The 22,373-nt window shown below is 43.0% G+C and overlaps 1 protein-coding gene across 1 annotated transcript in view; it reads right to left on the bottom strand.

Moving 5' to 3' along the window:
- The window catches only part of PTPN14 (protein tyrosine phosphatase non-receptor type 14), a 203,077-nt gene that overhangs the window by 13,733 nt on the left and 166,971 nt on the right, over window positions 1-22,373 (bottom strand). Inside the window, exons 13-18 of the mRNA XM_050761587.1 lie at window positions 20,194-21,671; window positions 14,875-15,018; window positions 13,141-13,359; window positions 9,636-9,764; window positions 6,662-6,896; window positions 2,028-2,191 (exon numbers count right to left, since the gene is read on the bottom strand). Coding sequence (XP_050617544.1) covers window positions 2,028-2,191; window positions 6,662-6,896; window positions 9,636-9,764; window positions 13,141-13,359; window positions 14,875-15,018; window positions 20,194-21,671 — 2,369 coding nt within the window. The remainder of the gene's footprint in view (window positions 1-2,027; window positions 2,192-6,661; window positions 6,897-9,635; window positions 9,765-13,140; window positions 13,360-14,874; window positions 15,019-20,193; window positions 21,672-22,373) is intronic.

The raw sequence follows: 22,373 nt of genomic DNA, 5'->3' as shown, positions 1-22,373 counted from the left end.
GGAGGCCACAATGGCCGAATCCCTCACTCCAAACCGTTCTGGCTTTGATATGCCTTGTCTGTGCTCTGCTGGTCCAATAACATCTGGTGTTCAGTGAGCCCCCATGTCATAGCCTCACTGAGGCTCAGCCTTTGACGGGTCTCCAAAGAGCTCAGAATAGTTTTTAATGTCAGACAAGACAGAATGGCTTCTTGAGTTGAAAAGGGGAAGTGGGGAGCAGAGCACAGGGAACGGGGAAAGAAGGGGAGTGGCCAGGCTCACAGCTGTAATCCCATCAACTCGGGAGACCGAGGTGGGAGGACTGCTTGAGCCCAGGAGTTTGAGACCAGCTTGGGCAACACAGCAAAATCCTTTCTCAAAAAAAAAAGAAAAAAAAAGAAAACAAGCGGGGAATTTGGTGACAAAAGTGATATGAAGGGAAGGAAAGGACAATTAGGTGGGGGAGGTGATGATGAGGCCCTCAAGCCATGCACACACTGATTCTACCTCATCTTATTTTGTCTTCCTAGCAATGGATGGATTGAGACTCCGTGGGCAGGTTACTCATTGTTCTAGAAATTTCTAGAGACCTCTAGTAGTGAGAGGAATAGAGAGGCGAACAATAAAAAAATCCTATGTGGACAAAATGGTACAAACTCAGAGGGCAATGACATTTCTGTTATGTAGTCTCAACTGATTCCATGATGAGCATTTCGCTCAAGCTTTGTTTTATGTTTTTCTAACATTAGGCTACAGTTCGGATTGCCCCTTTTCCAATTTTTAGCGGCACAAACATTCATTCCCATGGACAGACTAGAAGATTCTCAAAATTATCATTTCACAGGCAGAAAGTTTAATGTCTAAGTTTAGCATTTGTTGTTTTCCTGGAAGACTCAATATGACAAACTTCATATTTAATCTGATTTTCAAACGATTCATGCTATTGAATAAATAGTATATTATCATATAAATTCCTCCACAGAATTGCAACAAATCATTCTATAATTTAAGAACTACCAAACCACAAGTTTCCTTTACTTTTTCAAGCCATATAATTTGAAAACTGAGTAAGAACCAAATCTTATACAGCGTTTGGAGGCAGAGTGAAGACAGGAAATAACTCCGGACTCAGACACAGAAGGCCTTGCTTCTGGCTTCAGTACCACTGCGTAAGAGCCACACGGCACTAGACGAATCACATAATTACTTCCGGGCCTCAGTTTCCTCTTCTGTGAAACAGGAGGAGTGACATGTGCATGGCTCCTCTACTTGGCTGGTATGGCAGGCAAAAGCCCTTAAAAATTCTAATGTCCCAGGTAGCTAGAAGGTAGAAGAACTATTCCTTAGCTTTTGACTGCTGTTTGTCTCACCTACACAAAATTCAAAGTCTCTCAGTGTAACTCCGTAATCCTACAGCAGCAAAGGGATGCCATGTACCTTGTGTGCACAGGCTCAGCAGCACCCCACTTCTGTAGGAAGAAGGGGTAGGGCGATCAGCCGATGCAAAGACGGGGATGTTTGCATGCTCTAAGTATCTCCTCTGCTCCGCTACACCACACAACTACCAGACTAGATAAGCAAACAATCCCCCAAACCTCACTCTGAAGAATGAAAAACATTTTCCAAGTAGACACATCTTCACCTAGGATTTATGCCAGAACACATCCTAGAAATACAAGACGCATCTAAACTATATGGGGTCAAATAACTCACCATGGAAAATTACCCACAATGAAACCAGGCTATCTGCAAAATGCCAAAGACTTCTGGAAGTAGATGCCGACTAAGATCACATTTTCTAAGTGTTTTCTATTGCACGCCCTCATTTCTCCTCTTTTATCTGGATATCTACACGGAGCAGTGGGAGGGCAAAAAGATAAGGAGGACTGTAAATGTCAGAGTCAAACTAGGAACCAGGAGCCTGGAAAACTCTGGTCGGGAGAGAGGAAATTAACCACTGAAAAGGCAAGGGCGCGGGCAAAGGTTTGGCAAGGGTGTAGACTTGTCCCCAAGGTGGAGTATCCGGAGAGAAGCCCAGAATGACTCACTTCGTTATGCTCCAAGCAGTAGATCATCAGCTCAGAAAGAATGAGCACGCCGGTCCTTCCTACCCCAGCACTACAGTGGACCACGATGGGTGGGTGCCGGTTCTTGGTGCCTTCCAGCATGCTGTTGGTATGGCGACGGACCGACTGGATCTCCTCCAAGTAGGCTGCAGGACAAAACGCAAATTCTGTCACCAAAGTCCTCCATGGCTTTGCATATAAGTTGGGGAGGGGGGAGCGGAAGAGAACTGATGGTGAATGTGTGTGTGTGTGTTTTTTTAAGTGACAATAATTTACAGTTCTTACAAGATACTAATTATTTGGCTGGTACCCAATGTACAGTCCTGGATCCAGAAAGGACCAGCTGGGAGTCAATTAGTTCATGGGAGAATTTGTTCTTTAAATTAAATAGTTCTTTTTTAAAAATTAAATTCTGTTTTCCCCTCTGCAAATCCCTAAGTCCCCCAAGCAGATGATTCTAGACATTACTTACAGCAATTCCTGCTATTAACAGACTGGGATCAGAACAACTGCTAAGTCCCCTTGAAACGCCCGCCTGTCAGAGCCAATTTCTGGTAGGGAGAGAGCATCCATCTGCCCCTTCTTCCTTCCCCTCACTGATGAGTGAATGTCAACTGAGGCTTGACTTCATTTTTGGATGTTAAAGTAGACTTTGGGGAGTCTGCTTTTCAGCATGGATTCCACGGGGCTATGTGAGTAGCCCAAGATGAACCCCCTTTCTGGAGGCAATATGTGTGTGAGGTGGAGGGGGTCATGATGCCCCCCATGCCTTCTAGCACCTGCTTGGCTCAGCAGGCCTGTACAGGGAGGGCTGTGTTCATGACTCCAACTGGGCACAAAAGAAAAATCACAGGATTCCAAGCCTTAATGACTTTTTTCACAACCATGACAAAAGAGAAAAGTATAGAAATGTAATCCTCAGACACTCCAAAAACCCCCAAAATTTAATTAATAATTTAGATTTTGTAGTAGCTCAGGAGAGAAACAGATTTAAAGGTTCTTGATACTCAGTGAACCTCATCCCAAAGCAAAAGTGTAAACCAGACTATAGGGGAAATGTTTACATTGTTGAAGAGAAAAAAGTAGGTTTGAACCATTCAAATAATTTCAAAGCACCTGTTTACAGACATATATAAATAACCCGCACTTTCCTTTATAATCTTACCTAATTACAAAATAATCTGAAGTAGTTTACCAAAAAAGTAAACTATTATTATCACTACTACTACTACTAGGATGATGATGACTAGTAATAGTTATTAGTACTAGTCAGAGCAGTACTAGTAGTAGTAGTAATGTACCAAGAGATAGGACAAAACAAAAAAGAAGGGCCGGGCGCGGTGGCTCGTTCCTGTAATCCCAGCACTTTAGGACGCTGAGGCAGGCGGATCACCTGAGGTCAGGAGTTCAGGACCAGCCTCACCAAGATGATGAACTCCTGTCTCTACTAAAAATACAAAAATTAGCCAGACATGGTGGCATGCGCCTGTAATCTCAGCTAGTACTCCTAGCTACTCGGAAGGCTGAGACAGGAGAATTGCTTAAAACTGGGAGGCGGAGGTTGCAGTGAGCCGAGATCCCACCATTGCACCCCAGCCTGGGCAACAAGAGCAAAACTCCGTCTCAATTTAAAAAAAAAAAAAAAAAAAAAAGGAGATGGTGAGATGAATAGAGGGAGTAGTTACTATTAGGTACCAATACAAGCTAGATATTGTGTGTGGAATCTTCTTTACACTTTTTCTGCGAGGGGGAAAAGACGTTAGGCAACTGAGTATTCTGTCTGACCAAAGGCAATATTTACATACAAGAGACAAAGCTTTACTTGAGCTAAATTTAAGAAGAAAAATAAAAGGAATGTTGGGTAATACAGTAGATGCCACTTTCAAATAGAGCTTTTCATGTAATGGAGAGGTGGATTTAAAGGATGTTTCCTCTATCAGTCATATTACTAAAGTTCCTTACGCCGTAACTCAATAAAGACTTCTGGAGGGCAGTAAACAATTTGGCTTAGGTACTCTGCATCCAGGTAACCTAATTTAAACATGGGCAAAAAAATCTTTTAAAACCTAGGAGAAACAGATTCAACATTTCTAATGCCCTGCACAGAATACGTGTATTGAGTTTCCTAAAAGCATAATACATACATTTACATTCTTTAAAACTACTATGTATTTTTTGGTAATTTAGACGGGCTTTCCTTAATTGGTTCTGATTTAAAAAGCTATTCTTTAAAGTGCTTTATAAGCTCACTCTTTCATCAGAGCTGTTAGCCAATCAACAAACTGATCTACTTATATTATTTCCCTTTTCTGCTTCTTGGAGAAAATTTTAATCAGTCAGTTAGCACGTGATCAGCTGAAAGAAATACGATGAGCACTGCTGGGAGGAAGGGAAGTTCTGCAAAGGTCACTGCCCTTATTTCAAGCTACAGATAACAAGCCATTTGACCTCAGGCAAATCACGAATCCTCTCTGGATCTTACTCTAGATCCTCTGACTCCAATCATCTTTCTACTCTCTGCTTTCAGTGCCAAACCCCTCAAGTACCATCGTCACTTTCACGGAAATGAAATGCTTGTATTGCTGGATAAGTACACATCAGAATATTTACTGGAACTTGTAAATCAGTATTTTTAGGTCTTGAGAACCTGTTCTCTCTCTCTCATTCCCTTTTTCTCCCATTCTAAATGAATACCAAAATAAAATCAAGGTTTTGACATTATCCAACATCTGGATGATGGTCCCTTTGTGGTGGTCACAGGTCTTCCACTAGCTACAGAGTCAACAACAGAGCAGGCACAAGGCTACAGGGAGCATCTGGGGCTCCTTTCCAGTTGGATGAGTAAGGAATGGGGTTTCCCGACAAGCACAGGACAGTTAGGCAAGCATGTGGAAAGAGGGAGAGCTGCAGCCACCACTGAAAAGCAGAGGAGGGTATCAGATCTCATCTTTGGAGGATGATGACTGGCCTGTCTTTCCCATTAGGCTCTGAGTACCTTGAAAGTGAAGACTGAACTCTGTCATCTCTGCATTCTCAGAGCCCGATCCAGTGCCTGGCATGTAGTGGGTACATGGCCAATTTGGGGCCGTTCAAATAAAAATACTGCACATAATCTGGTGAATTAGTTTCTAATATAACCACATTCTAAAAATACACATACATAGAAATTAATTAATTAGCCATTGAGCAAATTTCAGTTTCGAAAGCTACAAGAGGGTTTCAATACTTCTTAGTGTCTTCATAAAAATATGAGAAAGTACTGAGATTTACGACTGTAGGGAAATATAGGGCTTGTGAGATGCAAACCTTCATGAAAAAAATTTTAATGTTATTCATTTATTTATATCTTTATTTATTTATTTATTTATTTATTTATTTATGAGATGGAGTTTCGCTCTTGTTGCCCAGACTGGAGTGCAATGATGCAATCTCGGTTCACTGCAACCTCCGCCTCCCAGGTTCAAGCGATTTTCCTGCCTCAGCCTCCCCAGTAGCTGGGATTACAGACATGCGCCACCACATCTGGTTAATTTTGTATTTTTAGTAGAGATGGGGTTTCACCCTGTTGGCCACACTGGTCTCAAACTCCTCACCTCAGGTGATCCACCCACCTCGGCCTCCCAAATTGCTGGGATTACAGGTGTGAGCCACCATGCCTGGCCTATTTTTAAATTTTATTTCTCCTTTTTTTTAATGTGCCAAAGTGGACACAACAATTTACCAGTTTAACCATTTTTAAGTACACAGTTCAGTGGCATTAAGCATATTCATAGTTGTGCAACCATCACCATCATCCATGTCCAGTACTTTTTCACTGTCCCAAACAGAAATACTGCACCTATCAAATGGTAATTCCTGGCTAGGCACGGTGGCTCACACCTGTAATCCCTGCAATCTGGGAGGCTGACATGGGCAGATCACTTGAGGCCAGGAGTTCAAGACTAGCCTGGCCAACATGGTGAAACCCCATCTCTACTAAAAATACAAAAATTAGGTAGACGTGGTGGCTGCGCCTGTAGTCCCAGCTACGTGGGAGGCTGAGGCAGGAGAATTGCTTGAACCTGGGAGGCAGAGGCTGCAGTGAGCTGAGATCGTGCCACTGCACTCTAGCCTGGATGACAGAGTGAGACTCCACCTCAAAAAATAAAAAATGTGTAATTCCCGAATCCCCCTTTGCTGCAACCCCGGTAACCTCTCACCTACTTTCTGCCTCTGACCTTGCCTATTCTAGGTACCTCATATAAGTGGAATCATGCAATTTTCGTCCTTTTGTGACTGGATTATCTCCACTCAGCATCATTCCTCAAGGTTCATCCTTGTTGTAGCATGTGTCAGAATAGTTACCGATTAAATGAGTAGCTAAAGGTCTGAATCAAGGTAGAGCCAATATGTTGATCACAGTCTTAGCTTATGCGTTTGAAAGGCAAACAGAATAAGTGACATGTATTATTCTTCTCTGTTCTACATAATAAGAAAGGAACATATATTTCAATATTATAATACTTTTGCTACTTAAGAGAAAGCATCCTCTTTTTCCATTTCATCTCCAACGGCTGGATTATTGACACAGTAGGTAAAAGTCAGTCAGGTAGCAGACTGGGAAGAAAAACACTTACATAAAAATCCTTGGACGTCCTCTGGACAGCCGTGATCTGGCCAGTCAGTATATTGTAAATGCCACACTGTCCTTTCTTGCCCAGACAAAAGGTGCTTGACTTTCAAGCCTGTGGTTGCATAGCAAACAGAATCTGTTCGAAACTTCGTGGTCACCTTGAACTTGCCATAGGTGGCTGAGCTGTGCTTGGAACCCAGTTTGGGCCAGTATCGGTGGCTTTTGGTTCGTCCACCCTCCTAAATCACATATAAAGCAAAATTGGAAATAGGTCAAGGGAAGCTCTCATCCTTTTAATCCTAAGATGTGAAGACAGAAGAAAATGCAAATAGCTTCTAAATCGCTAGTTCAGTAGCACTCTGCAGTGTCTACACTGTACAGGGTAAATCCTATACATGCTAGTTAAGACCAATAACACAATTTACAATGACAGTTACATCAATGGAAAATTTAAAAGATTCACAACGGAGGTGCAGTGGAATGTTAGAGAGAAGTGCAAGTGCAAAGTCTAGAAGCAGGAACAAGCTTGGTGCATTCAAGAAATGAAGGTCTTCGGGGTGGCTGGAGTGTGACATGTGAGGGGGCAGGTGGTCGGACAGGAAACTGGAAAGGCCTCACAGTCCATGGTGGAAAGTTTGGATTTCACCCCAGGGGCAATGGGAAGTCATTCAAAGGTTTTACACAAGTGGGGAAGGGGTTCCAGCAATCGCTCTAGGTCATGCTACTCCTTTTGGATGTTCAGTGCAGAGCTCTTTCTGTTACAGCACAGACTACCGACATTGTCTTTATCTAGTGTTGATCTCACATTTGTTTCAGTCTGACCAATGCGTTCTGGTTCCATCTACAACTAGAACTGAGAACAGCTGGTTAAATCACCATTCTTTCTCCCTTGATTTTATAATCTTTTCTGAGAATATGTACTCTCAACCATTTACACAAGGTCTATGTTTCAGTTTTGCAGTTTTAAAATCCCTGGAGAAGGGGCGGAGTGTGGAGGAGGCGGTAGCTGAGGAGATTCAGGGCAAGGAGTAGGCGGTGAGAGAGAAGGAGCACTGAACACACAGAACTGCAGTGGTGACAGGCTCTGGGAACCCTGACGGCTGTTTAGAGGAATATTAGAGTTCCTCTTGTAAAGCCCACTTGTAAAGCAACACATCTTTGGGGAATATATAAATTATATATTTATATATAATTTGGGGAATATATAAATTACCTTGCCTGGCTTCATTTGGTTTAACTGAGTCTCCTTAAGTTGGAAGCACACCTTCCTCTTTTATTTACCAATCCTATGAAAGCAGATTTACCTCGAATTTACATTTCTGCTGAGTGTCTAAATCAGTTATGGATTTTAAAAGGCTGTAAGTCCCCAGCTGTCCCACAGATCACTAGATGCTACTTTGTCTTGGCAAGGCTGGCCCTTTGTCACTCCGGTCTCACCTCCAATGCCACTTCCTCGGAGGGTCCTTGGCCATGCCCTGATCTCAAATAGCCCCCAGTCACTCTCTTTCTTAACCTGTTTTCCATTTTTAAAAATTCTCTCCCTTGAATTTATGCTCCTATTAATAAGGTTTTCATTTCCAGCCTTCCAGCAAGTGTGTGACATGATAGAGAGTCTGGACCTCAGGGTTGCACATCGTGAAGCTACCCTTTAGTAGGAGTCCCCTAGTTTGAATGACCGTTTTGCGGCTGAAACCCACACAAAGAGGAGGAGGGATGAGGCAGGAAGACCTGTACTCACCCCGACCCGCTCTGGACTGTAGTTTTCCATTTTTGCCATGGCACTTACTGCTAACTGCACTTATTTTATTTGGTCACTTCTGAATGTCCCTCCCACTAGGACATAAGCTCTATGGGGACAGGGATGGTGCCTGTCTCGTTTATTACCATGTACTCCTGAAGTTAGCACAGATGGTACGCTGTATTTGGGTGAATGAATGCCTTGCGATGGTGTGATCTGATAAGGTGATAAATCTATTCTAGAAGCTTTAAGGAGGATTCATTCCCTTTGTGGGAAGGTCAAACAGGTCAGCCCAGGGAAGTACAACTGGCTTTAAAGAGCCTGATGTCCCTTTCATTGTTTTCTTCTAATGGACTGTGCTGAAAAGCCAATGCTCAAAACAGTCAATGAAGAAAAATACGACTTTTTCCTCCCCAGTTTTCTTTGTTCCTGACCCCTTTAACGTAGCTAGGAAAGGCCACTGCAATACCACAGATATTGGTAAACACAGATGAAACTAGTCCCTTGAATGATTTCAAAACATAAACTGGAATTTAATGAAAGAAATAAAAGAAGGTGGTTAAAGAAATTTTGAGAATGTGACAAGAGAAGAAACACAACACTTCTCCCTGCAAAGACAGCAAGCTGAACACTGACTGGATGGACTGGCAGTGTAGGCTGGTTTTTTATAACATCACATAGAGTTCTCTAGTTACAGCAGAAAAACTATGTTTGGCTTGGCAAAAGAAGAAAAAGATATTTTTTCTTCCACCAAAGAACAGAGGCCTCTCCAGGAACAACAGCTTCTGGTCTCTTTTCAGCTGATAAGCATGGTGGCATGCGGAGCTGGGTGCCTGGAGTTGGGCATCTATGTCGATTTGCCCAGAGCAGCCTGAGACTCCCAAATTCCAGTGGAAAGATCACTGTTTTCGTTTGGTACACAAAGTCAGCGGGTTGAACTAAAGTCTGGCCATTTTTGGTTTTCTGTTGTTTTATTTTCAGTTTAGTGCATTACAATCCAAGGAAAAGAGTTAAAAGCAAGAAGAAAATGGGAGGAGGGAAAACTACAACAATCAATTATCTCCGGGGGAAAAATATCTAGCTGGAAGTAAGAAAACAGATGTATACCAAAGAGAAAAGCATTTGCAGAGAAACAGCACTGCAGGAAGAAGGATAGTGTAGCAAAGTTGCCAGCACAAAGCCCATCTTCTGGCCACCCTTTCCCTAGGGAAAAGGACATGGAGTAGGCCATACTCCTTACCTCCTCTGCGGTGACCATGGCAATGACATTCACTCCTTGCTCCCACACCATCTGCCAGAAGTCGTGGCACGTGTGTGGTAGGGGCCCCTGGGTGGCTATGTAGTGCCATTCTGCCCCTCCAACCACCACCTAAAAACCAAGAAAAGTATCGGTAAATAAACCCCAAGTCCAGGACAACATTACCTGCTCATCACCTGTCCATCTGTATCCACCTTAAAACCTTGGATCTATTTTTGGGGCCAAATGAATTAGTTCAATTAACAAAATACCTGAGACTATAGAGGCTAGTGTAGTGACACATTCTCACATGAAAATATTTTCTGCCACTCAAGCCTATTAAAACATTTACCTAATCCTGGTTTTTGAGACTGAGTCTTGCTCTCTTGTCCAGGCAGGAGTGCAGTGGCACGATCTTGGCTCACTGAATCCTATGCCTCCCGGGTTCAAGCAATTCTCCCGTCTCAGACTCCCAAGGAGCTGGGGCTACAGGCACCCACCATCATGCCCAGCTAATTTTTGTATTTTTCTAGAGATGGAATTTCACCATGTTGGTCAGGCTGGTCTTGAACTCCTGACTTCAGGTGATCCGCCCATCTCAGCCTCCCAAAGTGCTGGGATTACAGGTCTGAGCCATTGCGTCTGGCCTTTACCTGATCTTTGTTTGTAACTCACAGTATATGCAAACTAGTGCCTATTAAAAACCATACACATACACACACGTATATATGCATACATATGAACATGTATAACTTAGGATTTGTCACAGAAATAATAGTTATGCTTACTATGTGCAATGTACTCTGACACTTTCCATTCTTTTCTCTTGTCTATTTCATTAAAACACAAACAGACACACACACACACATACACACACACACACACATGGTCATGACCACTAAACTGATTTCACATTCTACCACTGTGTTGTAATCCAGTTTGAAAAACAGTGCTTCATGGTATCCAATTAAACAATTAAAAAAAAAAAAAAAAAAAAAGGCCATGAAACAACATCCCTTTTGGAGCACTATCTTTCTCCTGTGGATCTGAGATGAAGTGTATCATAAACGTCGCTGTCACTGCTGCTCTGTGGTGCCATGCACGGCAGAGATGCTACGAATGCTCTTGTCAATAGCATATAATATTTTATCAATAACTTCACCTTGGTAGTACCATGGCATCCAACTGAACTACAGTCATGACATGACTTTGGATAATAAAATTATTACCCCTGCGGCTCAGGGTGATCAGGGGAAGATAATTCTACAGCTATAAATACTAGCTGCAGAGAACCATAAATAAGAAGTTGTACCCAAAGTGTTAAAGGTCATGCTGTCAAGGTGAAATGGTGGCCTTTGGAGGAATTCTTTCTATTCTCCCTTCCAGCTCTGTGCCTTGATATTGCAAAGGCAGGCCCCTTCTACATCTATGCAATGCAGATCTCTGGAGAGTTCAAAAAGCAATGAAGTCATCATTGTTTGAAACTTCTTTCCCTCATTTATTTGATAAAACTGTATGCTAACTCGATTCAAACAAAAACAATGTAAGTTATTGTCTCATTACACAAGACATGTTTAGGTCAAAGCTGGCAAGAAAAATCCATTTTCCAAATACTGGTGGGAGATAACATTCATATATTTGCTGGCTAGGAGTTTGGTTTATCCGTGGAATTGTGATTTTAAACATTAGCCTCTCTGGCACCCAACGTATAGGAAACATAAATACTTCCAGAGAATGCTGCTGCTGCCTGGGGCCTTTCAGCATATTCCAAGTATTGACAGGAGGGTATTAAAAACTGCATTAAAAACACAACAAGCAGTGCTACTGAGGTAGATTTCACAGATGTGATTCCACCTCTGGAGCAAATAAATCTCTGTTCTGTGTTAACGGCTGCTTGGAACCCGGGGGGGAAAACATTGGCAAAACATACACCTCTATTCCAAAACACAGGGACAAGTTCTTGCAAGCTCCATGGGTCTATTAAATGCACCCATGTCTAACCCGGATCCACAGGATGAAATGTGGGCCACAGAGAATACCAAGGAAGGGAATGTTTCTCAGTTAACAATGCCCAATGGGCACAGTTTATACAAAGTGACAGCTTTTTTCAGAGAGCAGATGGAAAATAGTGGAAGAGATCTGGCCAAAAGAAGAAGATAATATAATATTGCTATGTAAGATCTTCATAGACACTCTATCAAGAAGCAGCTGTGTGATCTGCATCCTTGTTTGAATACATTACGTTGGTCATTGTTTCATAATCTAAACTAAGCCCATGAAACCCACCACTGACAGTTTATTTAAGAGTTTCCTAGAGTTCATTTTTTACTTCTCACTCTCAAAAATCCAAGTAAAAATTAGTAATATGATCTATGATAGTTACTCTTTTATATTTCTTTTGACAGTACTTTCTAATTATTAAAAACTATGGTTATCTGTGTATATTAATAAAAATACTATATACCCAACTATGCTATACTTTTCACATTCTGTATCAAAACTAGTTATAATTGACACACAAACTAGATACCTAACTAGCCTTTAGAGGCTCAATAAAACCTGTTAATAATTCTGCTACAGTTGAAAAGTCCAATGAGGAAAGCAAATAATTCTAGACAAGGCCGAAAATAGGTTTCTAAGGCTATTGATCACAGTGGACTATTAATTGAAACTTGTATTATTTAACAACATCCTATAACAATGGCTTTAACATTAATAGATGAACAAATCTCCCACTTCAGAGTTCAGAGCAAATGGTGACATTCTAAATAAGTGTCCTCTGTTAACAGGAACTCTGAGGAAGGTAAGCTATTTAAGAAACATTTAACTATATGTACACATGTATCCATAACTCAACTGCAGAAGTGCTAAACTATGTAATACCGACATACAAAGGTTTAAAGTATTTGAAATAATAACAAAAACTTACTAACACAAATTCATTGACTAATGTGGCACATCTTTCAAGATTCAATATTAACCACACTTTTAGAGTGCAGGTGCAAATTATTCCACTCTTCTAAATACCATGCAATAATAGGACTTGTGCTTTTATAAAATGCATAACCCGTAGTATTATAAGGGAGAAACAATAGTTTCTGTTGTTATTGAACATAACACCTTAATGTCAGTAACTCAATACCTGTAACTTCCAAAGTCTCCATCTCTGCTAATTACAAACCAAAAAGGATAATCCTCAGTTTTTCCTGTGAGTATAGACAGAGTTACAGCCCACAGAGAGAAGGAAAAGTTAAGGCCTCTGTCATGAGTGAGCTTCAGAAATCCCTGACCGGAGGTTCTTCCTGAGGCTGCTAGACTTCCTTCTCTCTGCAGTGAGAGACATGCCCTTCCACCTGACTAAGAAAAGCACAGGAGTTCAAAAACAATCCCTGAGGGTCTGGGGACAAGCCAAAAGGTACAGCTGCAGCCCACACATTTTCTTCTCCCCGCATTTTTACCTTTAACCCAGCCATCTTTAACAAACCTTCTAACAGGCTTGCCTTCCTACCTTGATGTGGGAGGCGTTAATATATCCCGTGTTATTTTCTTTGGTTGGTATCAGCTCTACTCGATTCTCCTCATAGGGGACAACTTCACGGATTCGGCTGCGCTCGGCATTTTCTGGCAGAGCTGCTGTGCTGAAAATGCCATTCGCCTTTTTCTTTGGAATTTGCTCATATTCTGTGAACACCATTCCCTCTTCTAGTTTCTTCTTCAGGGTTCTGAACTGCAACAGAAATTGATCTTCAGCTCTCTAAATTATCTGATCCAAAAACTCAATGAAACAACCAAATTTCTTTAAATATTTAGCGATTGTATTAATAAGAGATTTCAAGTTGTACAATCAATACTTGGTTTGTCTCCTTATCAACCATATTGATTGTTTCCCTTGTCTAATAACCATTTTCCTTCTTACTCATAAGTAGAACAAATCTGCAAGAACTAGCAAGAGTTAAAATTCAAAAATCAGTATTTTTGCTATTAACAACTCTGTTTAAAGTCCTAATGATAAAAAGACTGTTCATTTTAATTATCCAAACATCCTTTTCTCCACCTATGTAGCTGCTTTTAAGATGACACTGGGTCCACAGTTCTATAGCTCTGAGGATTAAATCTCTCTCTTTTTACCTCTTCCCTGGCCAAACTAATAATTACAATAACATGGTATTAATTGGGTTAAATGATTCCTCTAAAGTCCCTTCTGGCTTTAAAAACATTCTAATTCTGGATACATACTGGCAGAAATCAAACACCCTAATGTTATTAGTACTCTATTACATTTATACAACCTGTTTATTAACCTTCTGACAGCAACTTCAGGAACTAAGGATACACCTTTCTTCACCTCTAAAACACTACCATGCAGCTGCTTTCTGCTTTTCAAAACCCATGTTTTCACAATGCATTATCCAGACGATTATAAATCAGCCTCATTTTATGGTCATATGAGGGGACAGCATTTTTAAAGAACTCTATAAATGCTTAGATACAAGGTCATGTCTTTTGCGGGAAACATGGAAGGAACTGAAGGCGATTTTCCTTAGCAAACTAACGCAGAAACAGAAAACCAAATACTGCATGTTCTCACTTATAAGTGGGGGCTAAATGATAAGAATTTATGAACACAAAGACGGAAACAACAGACACTGGGGCCTACTTGAGGGTGGATGGTGGAAGCAGGGAGAGGAACAGAAAAGGTAACCATGGGGTACTGAGCTTGACACCTGGATGATGAAATAATACGTACAACAAACCCCTGTGACACGTGTTTACCTATGTAATAAACTTTCACATGTGCCCCCAAAACTAAAAGTTTTTAAAAAATTAAAAATAAAAATAAATGATTGGATAAAATAATCACTTCCTAAGAAATGGCAATTGCTCACAAAAATCATAGAAATTGAGAGCTATCGCAAGTGTTTAACTTGTGCATTTTACAAGAAAGGAAGCAGGCCCAAAGAAATTGAGTGACTTGACCAAGTCATACAGCATGTTAGGGGCTGCTGGTTTTAGGTAACCAATGATCCGCCAACTGGACAAAGCAGGAAGACCGGAATGGAGAAACAGGAGATGCTGGAAGGGACTGATTTAATGCAACACAGTTATGCCTGATCTTCCTAATCTCAGATTGAAGAAATAATGCATCACACAAATCTCAGTGCTGGCATATTCGAGGAAGGAGGGTGTTTTGGGATCCTCAGACTACAGAGAATGAATCACATTTGACAAGCCTGCCACTTACCCTCTCGTCCATGGGAACCCGGGTGGCATCAACTCGATTCTCTTCCCGCCCTGAGACTCGAGCCACCGAGAGCCCGTTCAACGCTGCCAACATCAGCGGCCTCTTCTGTGCCTCCAGGCCTGCCATCTTCTGCTTCTCTAGATTCTTGCGGCAAGAAAAGGCATGTTCTCATTGTTTATAATACTAGTAGAATGTTGGAATGTGTTTTAATCTCCTCAAATCTGTAACTCCCCAGCCAAGGAATGCAGACAATCACCATCAGTAGGGCAAATTCAAACACAGCCTTCCCACTATTCCCACTGGGCCCCCGGAAGCCAGTTCCTACAGGACTCCTGAGCTTTTATTCTTAATTAACTCCTTAGCCAGATAGACCAATAAATAAGAAAAAAGACTCCCTAAAAATACACCCTGCCATAGGGCAAAACAAAACAAAAACAAAATAGGGTACATGCGATACACTTTAGAAAGATAAGGATGACAAGACAAGGAAAAGAGAAACAGGGTTATATGAATCATCTAATCCAATCACAGTGATGGACCTTTTGCACAGATGGAATGGAGCAAAACTTGTAAAACACTTCGTTGTTGATTGAGAGATTCACACACATAAACTGTAGAGAAAAATCTTCCTAAGCTTCTGTCCTGAGGATGTTAATTCTATAATTAATCTCTAGTCCTTGGAGTACCTAAGGGTGGTGTCATGCCCAGAATTGAAAGCTGATGTGGTTTAGCAAACTCACTAACATCAAAGCCTGGCTGGGGTCATCTAAGATGATCCACAGGCCTTACCCTTCAGGCTTCACCCAGAGAGCCCACAATAACAGAGACTGTGCCTGCCAACACAGATGGTGGGACATCACTGCATGCCACTGAGCTATGGGGGAACATGGACTCCAGAACTGAGCAGACCACTTAGGGAAAGGTTTCGATGTTTACACCTGGCCCAGTTTGGGGCTTTTTGATTTCCATCCTCTCCACCCTCAACTCTAAATTGAAATTGGATTGGGCAGGGCTGGTTTTTAGCCTCCTGCTGTGCTTCCTCAGGTCCTTGAAACTGACCAAGTATGAAAAAGCTCTTTATGCTCACTTCAAGCAAGCCACAAAGGGCCTTTCCTAAAATTAAGTGTGTCCTGGAAGTTAAGGGAAGAACACAGGCACTCCTCACAGAAGCAGATGAGTTTTGCAAGGTTTAGGATTTTGATTCACACTGAAGGGCAACCCATTTGCAGATTCATTTGACTGCCACAGATGAAGAGCCATTGAATCCCCGGTTTCTTTTCAAGCCTTGAGAGACTTTTTTCCTTATCTATGATGTATAAATTCACTCCCCAGGAAGAGGTCTTGATGGCGCCATCCCACAGGGTTATGAATTATTCTAATTGCGGGTGGGGGGACTGCATTACGCCCCTTCCATGTGTTTCCATAATGTCACCTACAATCAGAATGAAGCCTGTGTGAGTGACACGGACAACAGGATGCCTGTCCTGGTGATGGCCGACTCATTAGACAAACCAAAGGAGTATCTCAGAGGAGGTTACTGGGAGAAAGTGAGAAAAGTACTGTGAAAGGAAAATATCTTGGGCTCCAAATCACTAAGCTAAAAAGAAAAGTCAAGCTGGGAACTGCTTGGGCAAACCTGCCTCCCATTCTATTCAAAGTCTCCCCTCTGCTCACTGAGATAAATGCATATCTGACTGACTCCTTTGGAGAGGCTTATCAGAAACAAAAGAATGCAACCATTTGCCTCTCACCTACCTGTGATGTGGAAGCCCCCTCCCTACTTCGTCTTCCTGCCTTTGCTTCAAGTTGTCCCGCCTTTCCAGAGAGAACCAATACTGACTGATGTCTCATGTCTCCCTAAAATGTATAAAACCAAGCCATGTCCCGACAACCTTGGGCATATGTCATCAGGACCTTCTGAGGCTGTGTCACAGGTGTGTACCCTCAACCTTGGCAGAATCAACTTTCTACATTAACTGAGACCTGTCTCAGATTTTCTGGCTTTACCGTACCCAAGGACTTACCGCCAAAAGATGTAATATTCTTACAAATGGCCCTGGTCTGTCAATTCTTGGGAACCCCCTGGGGGAAGATTCTGGATTAAAATGGTTAGGTCTTTGTTTGCTTGCTGCTAGTTTTGGGGAGAAAGAGTTTTTCTTTTTTGTTTATTTCTGTCACCTCTTTCACTTGGGAATCTATTTTCACTGCTCTCCAAAGTTTTGAGAAGGTAATAGTTCTGGAAAATGGGTCCTGAGCTCCTCTCAGCAGTCCTGCTTCCTTTCCACCTGCACGGCAAGGCGACCCTAACTGGGTCTAAGACAAAAAGTAATTGACTTGTCTTTATTGGGAAAGGATTATTACTTAGTGATAAATCAAAGTATGTCTCTTTGATCCTTCTCACTCACCCTATCAGCTTGCTACCAGAGATAAAAAATAATAATAATAATAATTCACAAGCTCTGATCTGGCCTTTTCTTCTCAGTGCATCAACTTCTGGCTAGGGGACTACAAGCAGGGAAGTATCTTCAAGGAAGCAGTAGGAGCCAGAATGAGGAGCTACGAAAGCAGCTAAACCATCCATCAAATAGACAAGCAGGTCCAGGAGAGCTGCCCAGAGGGCAAATTCTCACCATACCTGCACACTCCGCCCCGCCCCTGAGTTATCTTTTGCTAAAAGTTTCTCATTGTGTTCTGATCAAGAGGGCCCTTAGAATGGCCATCACCTCTCATGAATTCCCATCAAGCTGGCAAAAGTTGCCCATAGTGAGGAGAGCAGAGAAGTATCTGACCTGTGGGGATGCTGCTTAGGCTAAGGGGTGAGTTTTTGCATTAAAAACAAAACAGGTGGAGACTCATCTTGGGCTCAGAGCCACTGGCATTGTCACCACCTTGCCTGGCCTCCTGGCTCACTGAAGAAGCTCCTAATCCACCTCTAAGGTCTGCTGGTGTCCTTGAGCTCCTGAGTGTAGCAGATTTGGGGGGAAAAAAAATCAACAGGGAAAATGAAGTAGAAATGGGATAATTATTTTCTTGAACTAAAGGTTAATGGCTAAAATTTGCTAGTCATTATTACCTACATGAATGGAATGGAAAAGCATCTGGAGAAAAAACAATAGTGAAAATCCCCTTGTTCCTTTGTGATAATGCAAGGAGCTACGAGGAGGAGACCCTGCCAAGATTTTGGCTACAGGCTATTTGTTTAATACGAGTAAGAAGAGAAGAGGATGAATACAACCAAAATGAGGTTAAGGGACCATGTGGACATCATTAAGTATCGAGTTGGCAGGGGAAATAGCTAAATTAAATGCTTAGACTGAGAGGTTCTTGATGCTAATGTTGCTTTTAAGTGGTGTGGAAGTATTGAAAAACTATTTTCTACCAATAAATTGCTTTCTTCCATGTTGAGAAAACTCTCTCCCAGCGGCACCCACCCACACATTTCTTCCATTCCAAGCCAAAGGTTTTCTTTGCTAGAGGCAAAGGTACACCTTGCACAATTTCCTTCTAGGTTTGCAAACAGTCATGTCTGTATAAGAATCTCTTAGCACTACTCTAGTGGGGCTAGCCAAAACTGTGAGGTTGAGAATGTTCTTAAGGTTTTCCAAAAGTAACAAGGTTGCTATAGATTCAATTTCTGACCCCAGGAACTTGGCTTCCTTAAATCATTGGGCCTTGATTGTTCTTTTCAGGTTGAATCCCAATGATGGGTTAGGAAGACCTGGAAATGACGATGGCCAAATGGATTCCATCAAGGCAAATTTTAAGTTACAACTGTTTCAGAGTTCCTAAAATTAGGCTTGGCTACCGTATGGTACAACCGTGGTGAATGAAGAGAAGTCAATCTGGCTTTGATTAGTTCTAATTAATTGTTTTTTTTTTAAGGGAATGAAAATGTTCATGGCAAGCAGCAATGGAGATTTTTTTTTTTTTTTTCCTGAGACGGGGTCTTGCTCTGTCATCCAGGCTGGAGTGCAATGGCGCCATCTCGGCTCACTGCAACCTCCGCTTTGCAGGTTCAAGTGATTCTCCTGCCTCAGCCTCCTCAGTAACTGGGATTACAGGTGCGTGCCACCACGCCCGGCTAATTTTTATATTTTTAGTAGAGATGGAGTTTCACCATGTTGGTCAGGCTGGTCTAGAACTCCTGACCTCATGATCTGCCTGCCTCAGCCTCCTAAAGTGCTGGGATTACAAGCGTGAGCCACAGCACCCAGCCGAGATTTCTTTAAGTAGCAATAATCCAAACATTTTCTCACTAGTAAGAACAGATTCACTTCATTGTTCTATATGTACCTGCATAGTCCTGTTCTGACAACATAACTGTCTCCCCAAGTTGTACAATTTTTTTTTTTTTAAGCAGTGAGGTCTAGTCCTGTCATCCAGACTGGAGTGCAGTGGCACAATCACAGGTCACTGAAGCCTTGAACTCCTGGGCTCAAGCAATCCTCCCACCTCAGCCTCCTGATTAGCTAGGACTACAGGCTCCTGCCATCATACCTGTGGTTCCTTTTTTTTTCTATAGAGATGAGATCTCATTATATTGTCCAGGCTGGCTTCATACTCCTGGCTCCAAGTGATCTTCCTACCTCTGCCTCCCAAGTAGCTGGGACTACAGGTATCCCCCACCATACGTGGCTCTGTACATATTATGAAGAAGAGCTATTCATGTCTAATACTAGGATGGATCTTCAAGTGGTAATATGTATGTATGTATATGTATGTGTGTATTCACATACATGTGGGTGAATTTTTGATAGAATAAGTTCAACGGATAATTATTTATCCAATTACTGAGTTATATATCTAATTGCTATAATTTTCTTGAATCTGTGTGAAATATCTATTGAAAGAAAATCTCAATATAAAGTTAACATATCACAATCAAGACAATATTGGCGAGTCTGGACTTATGGATCTATACAGAAGGCGGTATAGGGATGTTGCTTTTAATATCTAAATGGAGGTGGCGGACAGCTTTCCTTCAAGAAAACAAAACACTGAAAGACACAGAAAGGTGAGCTTCCATAATAGCAGCTCACACAATTGGAAGTTTGAGCCTTGAATAAACAGCAAAATCCTAGCTGAGGCCATTGGCCTCAACAACGTACCAAGTACACCTGTTAGAAGCCACGAAAGAGAATGGAAGATTTATTTGAAAGGGCAAAACCCAACATTTTGTGTAATAAAATACTACCTGTTTAAATGCTCAGTGACTGCTTAAAAACCTACCACACTCCCTGCATAAGGTTTGCCCCTTGCTCAGTGCCTGAAGCATGTGCTTTCACACTGGGAAATGCCCCCGGAGAGGAGGACACTCACCCTGATCATCATCTCTCTCTCTATAATGCTGTCCTCCAGGGAAAACATTTCAGACACAGGTCTCTCCTTCACAGGCTCTTTTTTGACCCGCTCCTTCACGCTTGTCAGGTCGGGTTCTGAGATGGATGGGCCGAGAGAGGCCCCGTTGACAGCCGGCGGGTCGGTCCGGGACACGCTGATGGCCTTGGCCGGCCCGTGCCTCAGCACCCTGGCTCTAGCCATGCCGGGAGGAAGGCCGGGTTGTTCCTGCCTCAGAGCCCCATTGCTCACACTCTTCCTTGGGCCGGGGTACTCAGGCGGGGGCTTGTTGGGGATGCGGGCCAGGGCCGCCTGCAGCTGGGCGCTGTACTCCATCTTCTCCCGGAGCACGGGGATCTGGGGCACCGATTCTGGAGCCTCATCCTCCTCCTCCTCGCTCTCGCTGCTGTGGATCAGCATGGTGGCATCAGAGAAGGTCTTCTTGTGGTGATACTGAGGGAGCTGGGGGACCTCGTGGCTGCCTGGCCCCTCCTCGGGTGGTCCCTGCTCCCGGAGCGTGTTGCGGCGAGCCATGGGGAGGTGGAGTGACTTGAGCGTCATGGCCTCCATGCCCCGCACCATGCTGTTCATCACCTCCAGGCTGTGGCGCTTGTTCACCGTGCCATGGTGCTTGGTGGCCGTAAGAGGCTCACTCACCTCCTGGAGAGACTGATGCACCACCGGAGAGCTGTCCTCTTGGAAGGTCTTTACCGAGAGCTGCACCTTCCGGGTCACCAGGTCTGGGCTGCTGCCACTGATGTACTTGTGGCGGTGGCTGGCCAGGTCTGGGGTGCTGGTGGCAGGTCGTGGCCGTGGGTAGGGGGGCGGTGGCCTGAAGAGATAGTTCTTGAGCATGTGGGCCGTGCTGTAGTTATGGTTGCCCTGCAGCTGCATGTTGGCCAGCTCTGGGGTGCTCACCGTGTGCGAGATGGCGCTTGCCCCCGGCTTGCTTGGTACCACATTATTCTTTGGGTTCCTCTGGTCAGATGGACTGACAAGTTTGTTGCTATAGACCCCCTGTGGCCCATAAGGGACAGTGTAGGGGTGCCTCTCCCGCATCTCTGGTTGGCTGTACACCAGATCCTCTGGCTGGTTATAGGCATGGGTGTTGATGATGTTGAGGTTTCTCAGAGACTGGCTCTGGCTGTCTGTATGCAGTATCCCCCTCTTCATCTGGCGCATGACTGTCTCATAATCGGGGGTTGGCCTGTACGAGGGCACGATGATCGCGCTGTGCCGGTGGCTCGGGATGTAGTCGGCCCGCATGATGTCACTCCCAGGGATACTGAGGTTGGAGGATACAGGGGAGGCCTGGATGAAACTTTGCGAGCAGTTGAGGGAGTTGACGCTATGAACGCTACACACGCTGCCATTGGTGACGGTGCCATTTAAATAATTTAAGTCCAGGCTGTTGTGAGAGTTGCAATACAAGGCTTCTTCATTCCCATGAAAAATGCTGTCTACGAGAAGTCAAACAAAGGCACGTGAACCTCCAAGCCATCCTGCCACAACAAAGTACATCCTCATACTTATGAGCTGACTTTTAATTTAAATAAGTCATAAAAAGTGAAATCCCATGGTCTCCACCCACATGTTCTACAGAATAACGGATACCATCTTGGATGAAATGCCAACATACAGAAAGAACACCTTAAGACATATTGAAAAGAAAACGGGAACCTAATGGAAGAAGGCATGCACACATTTGGAGTAAGTGTCGCTTGGGGAAGTTCTCAATTTTACCATAAGCTTTAAAATCAGGCACCAACAACCGCCCTCCAGTTGGGGAGACCTGTCCTCTTGTGCAGGGCTCAGCAATAGGACTGAATATTTAGACCAGACAGTCAAGAACTTTAATAGGGCAATAGATTTCAATTACTAAGTATTTAGAGCTGCTCTTCCTGACGGCAGTGGAAAAAGCCCCTTCACCCAGGGGACTGCTGGGCATTCTAAAGGCACAAAACAGATGATGTAGCCAGGATGTCAGCACAGCTAGTTCATCCTGAGCAGCAATAAAGGCCAAAATTAGAATCAAGAGTTCTTTTCGGTAATTTCCCAAATCCCCTCTAGATCTGGTTTCATCACTTAGGTCAATTCAAGTAAAAATTAATTATAGTTTAAAGAGGTCCCTAAAGAGAGAAAAAGCAGATTTCTAAAATCAG

This window comes from Macaca thibetana, chromosome 1 (genome assembly GCF_024542745.1).
Source record: "Macaca thibetana thibetana isolate TM-01 chromosome 1, ASM2454274v1, whole genome shotgun sequence".
In the NCBI taxonomy this organism is placed as follows: domain Eukaryota; kingdom Metazoa; phylum Chordata; class Mammalia; order Primates; family Cercopithecidae; genus Macaca; species Macaca thibetana.
Note: the sequence above shows the minus strand (reverse complement) of the source record. Positions and strands in the feature narration are given on the sequence as shown.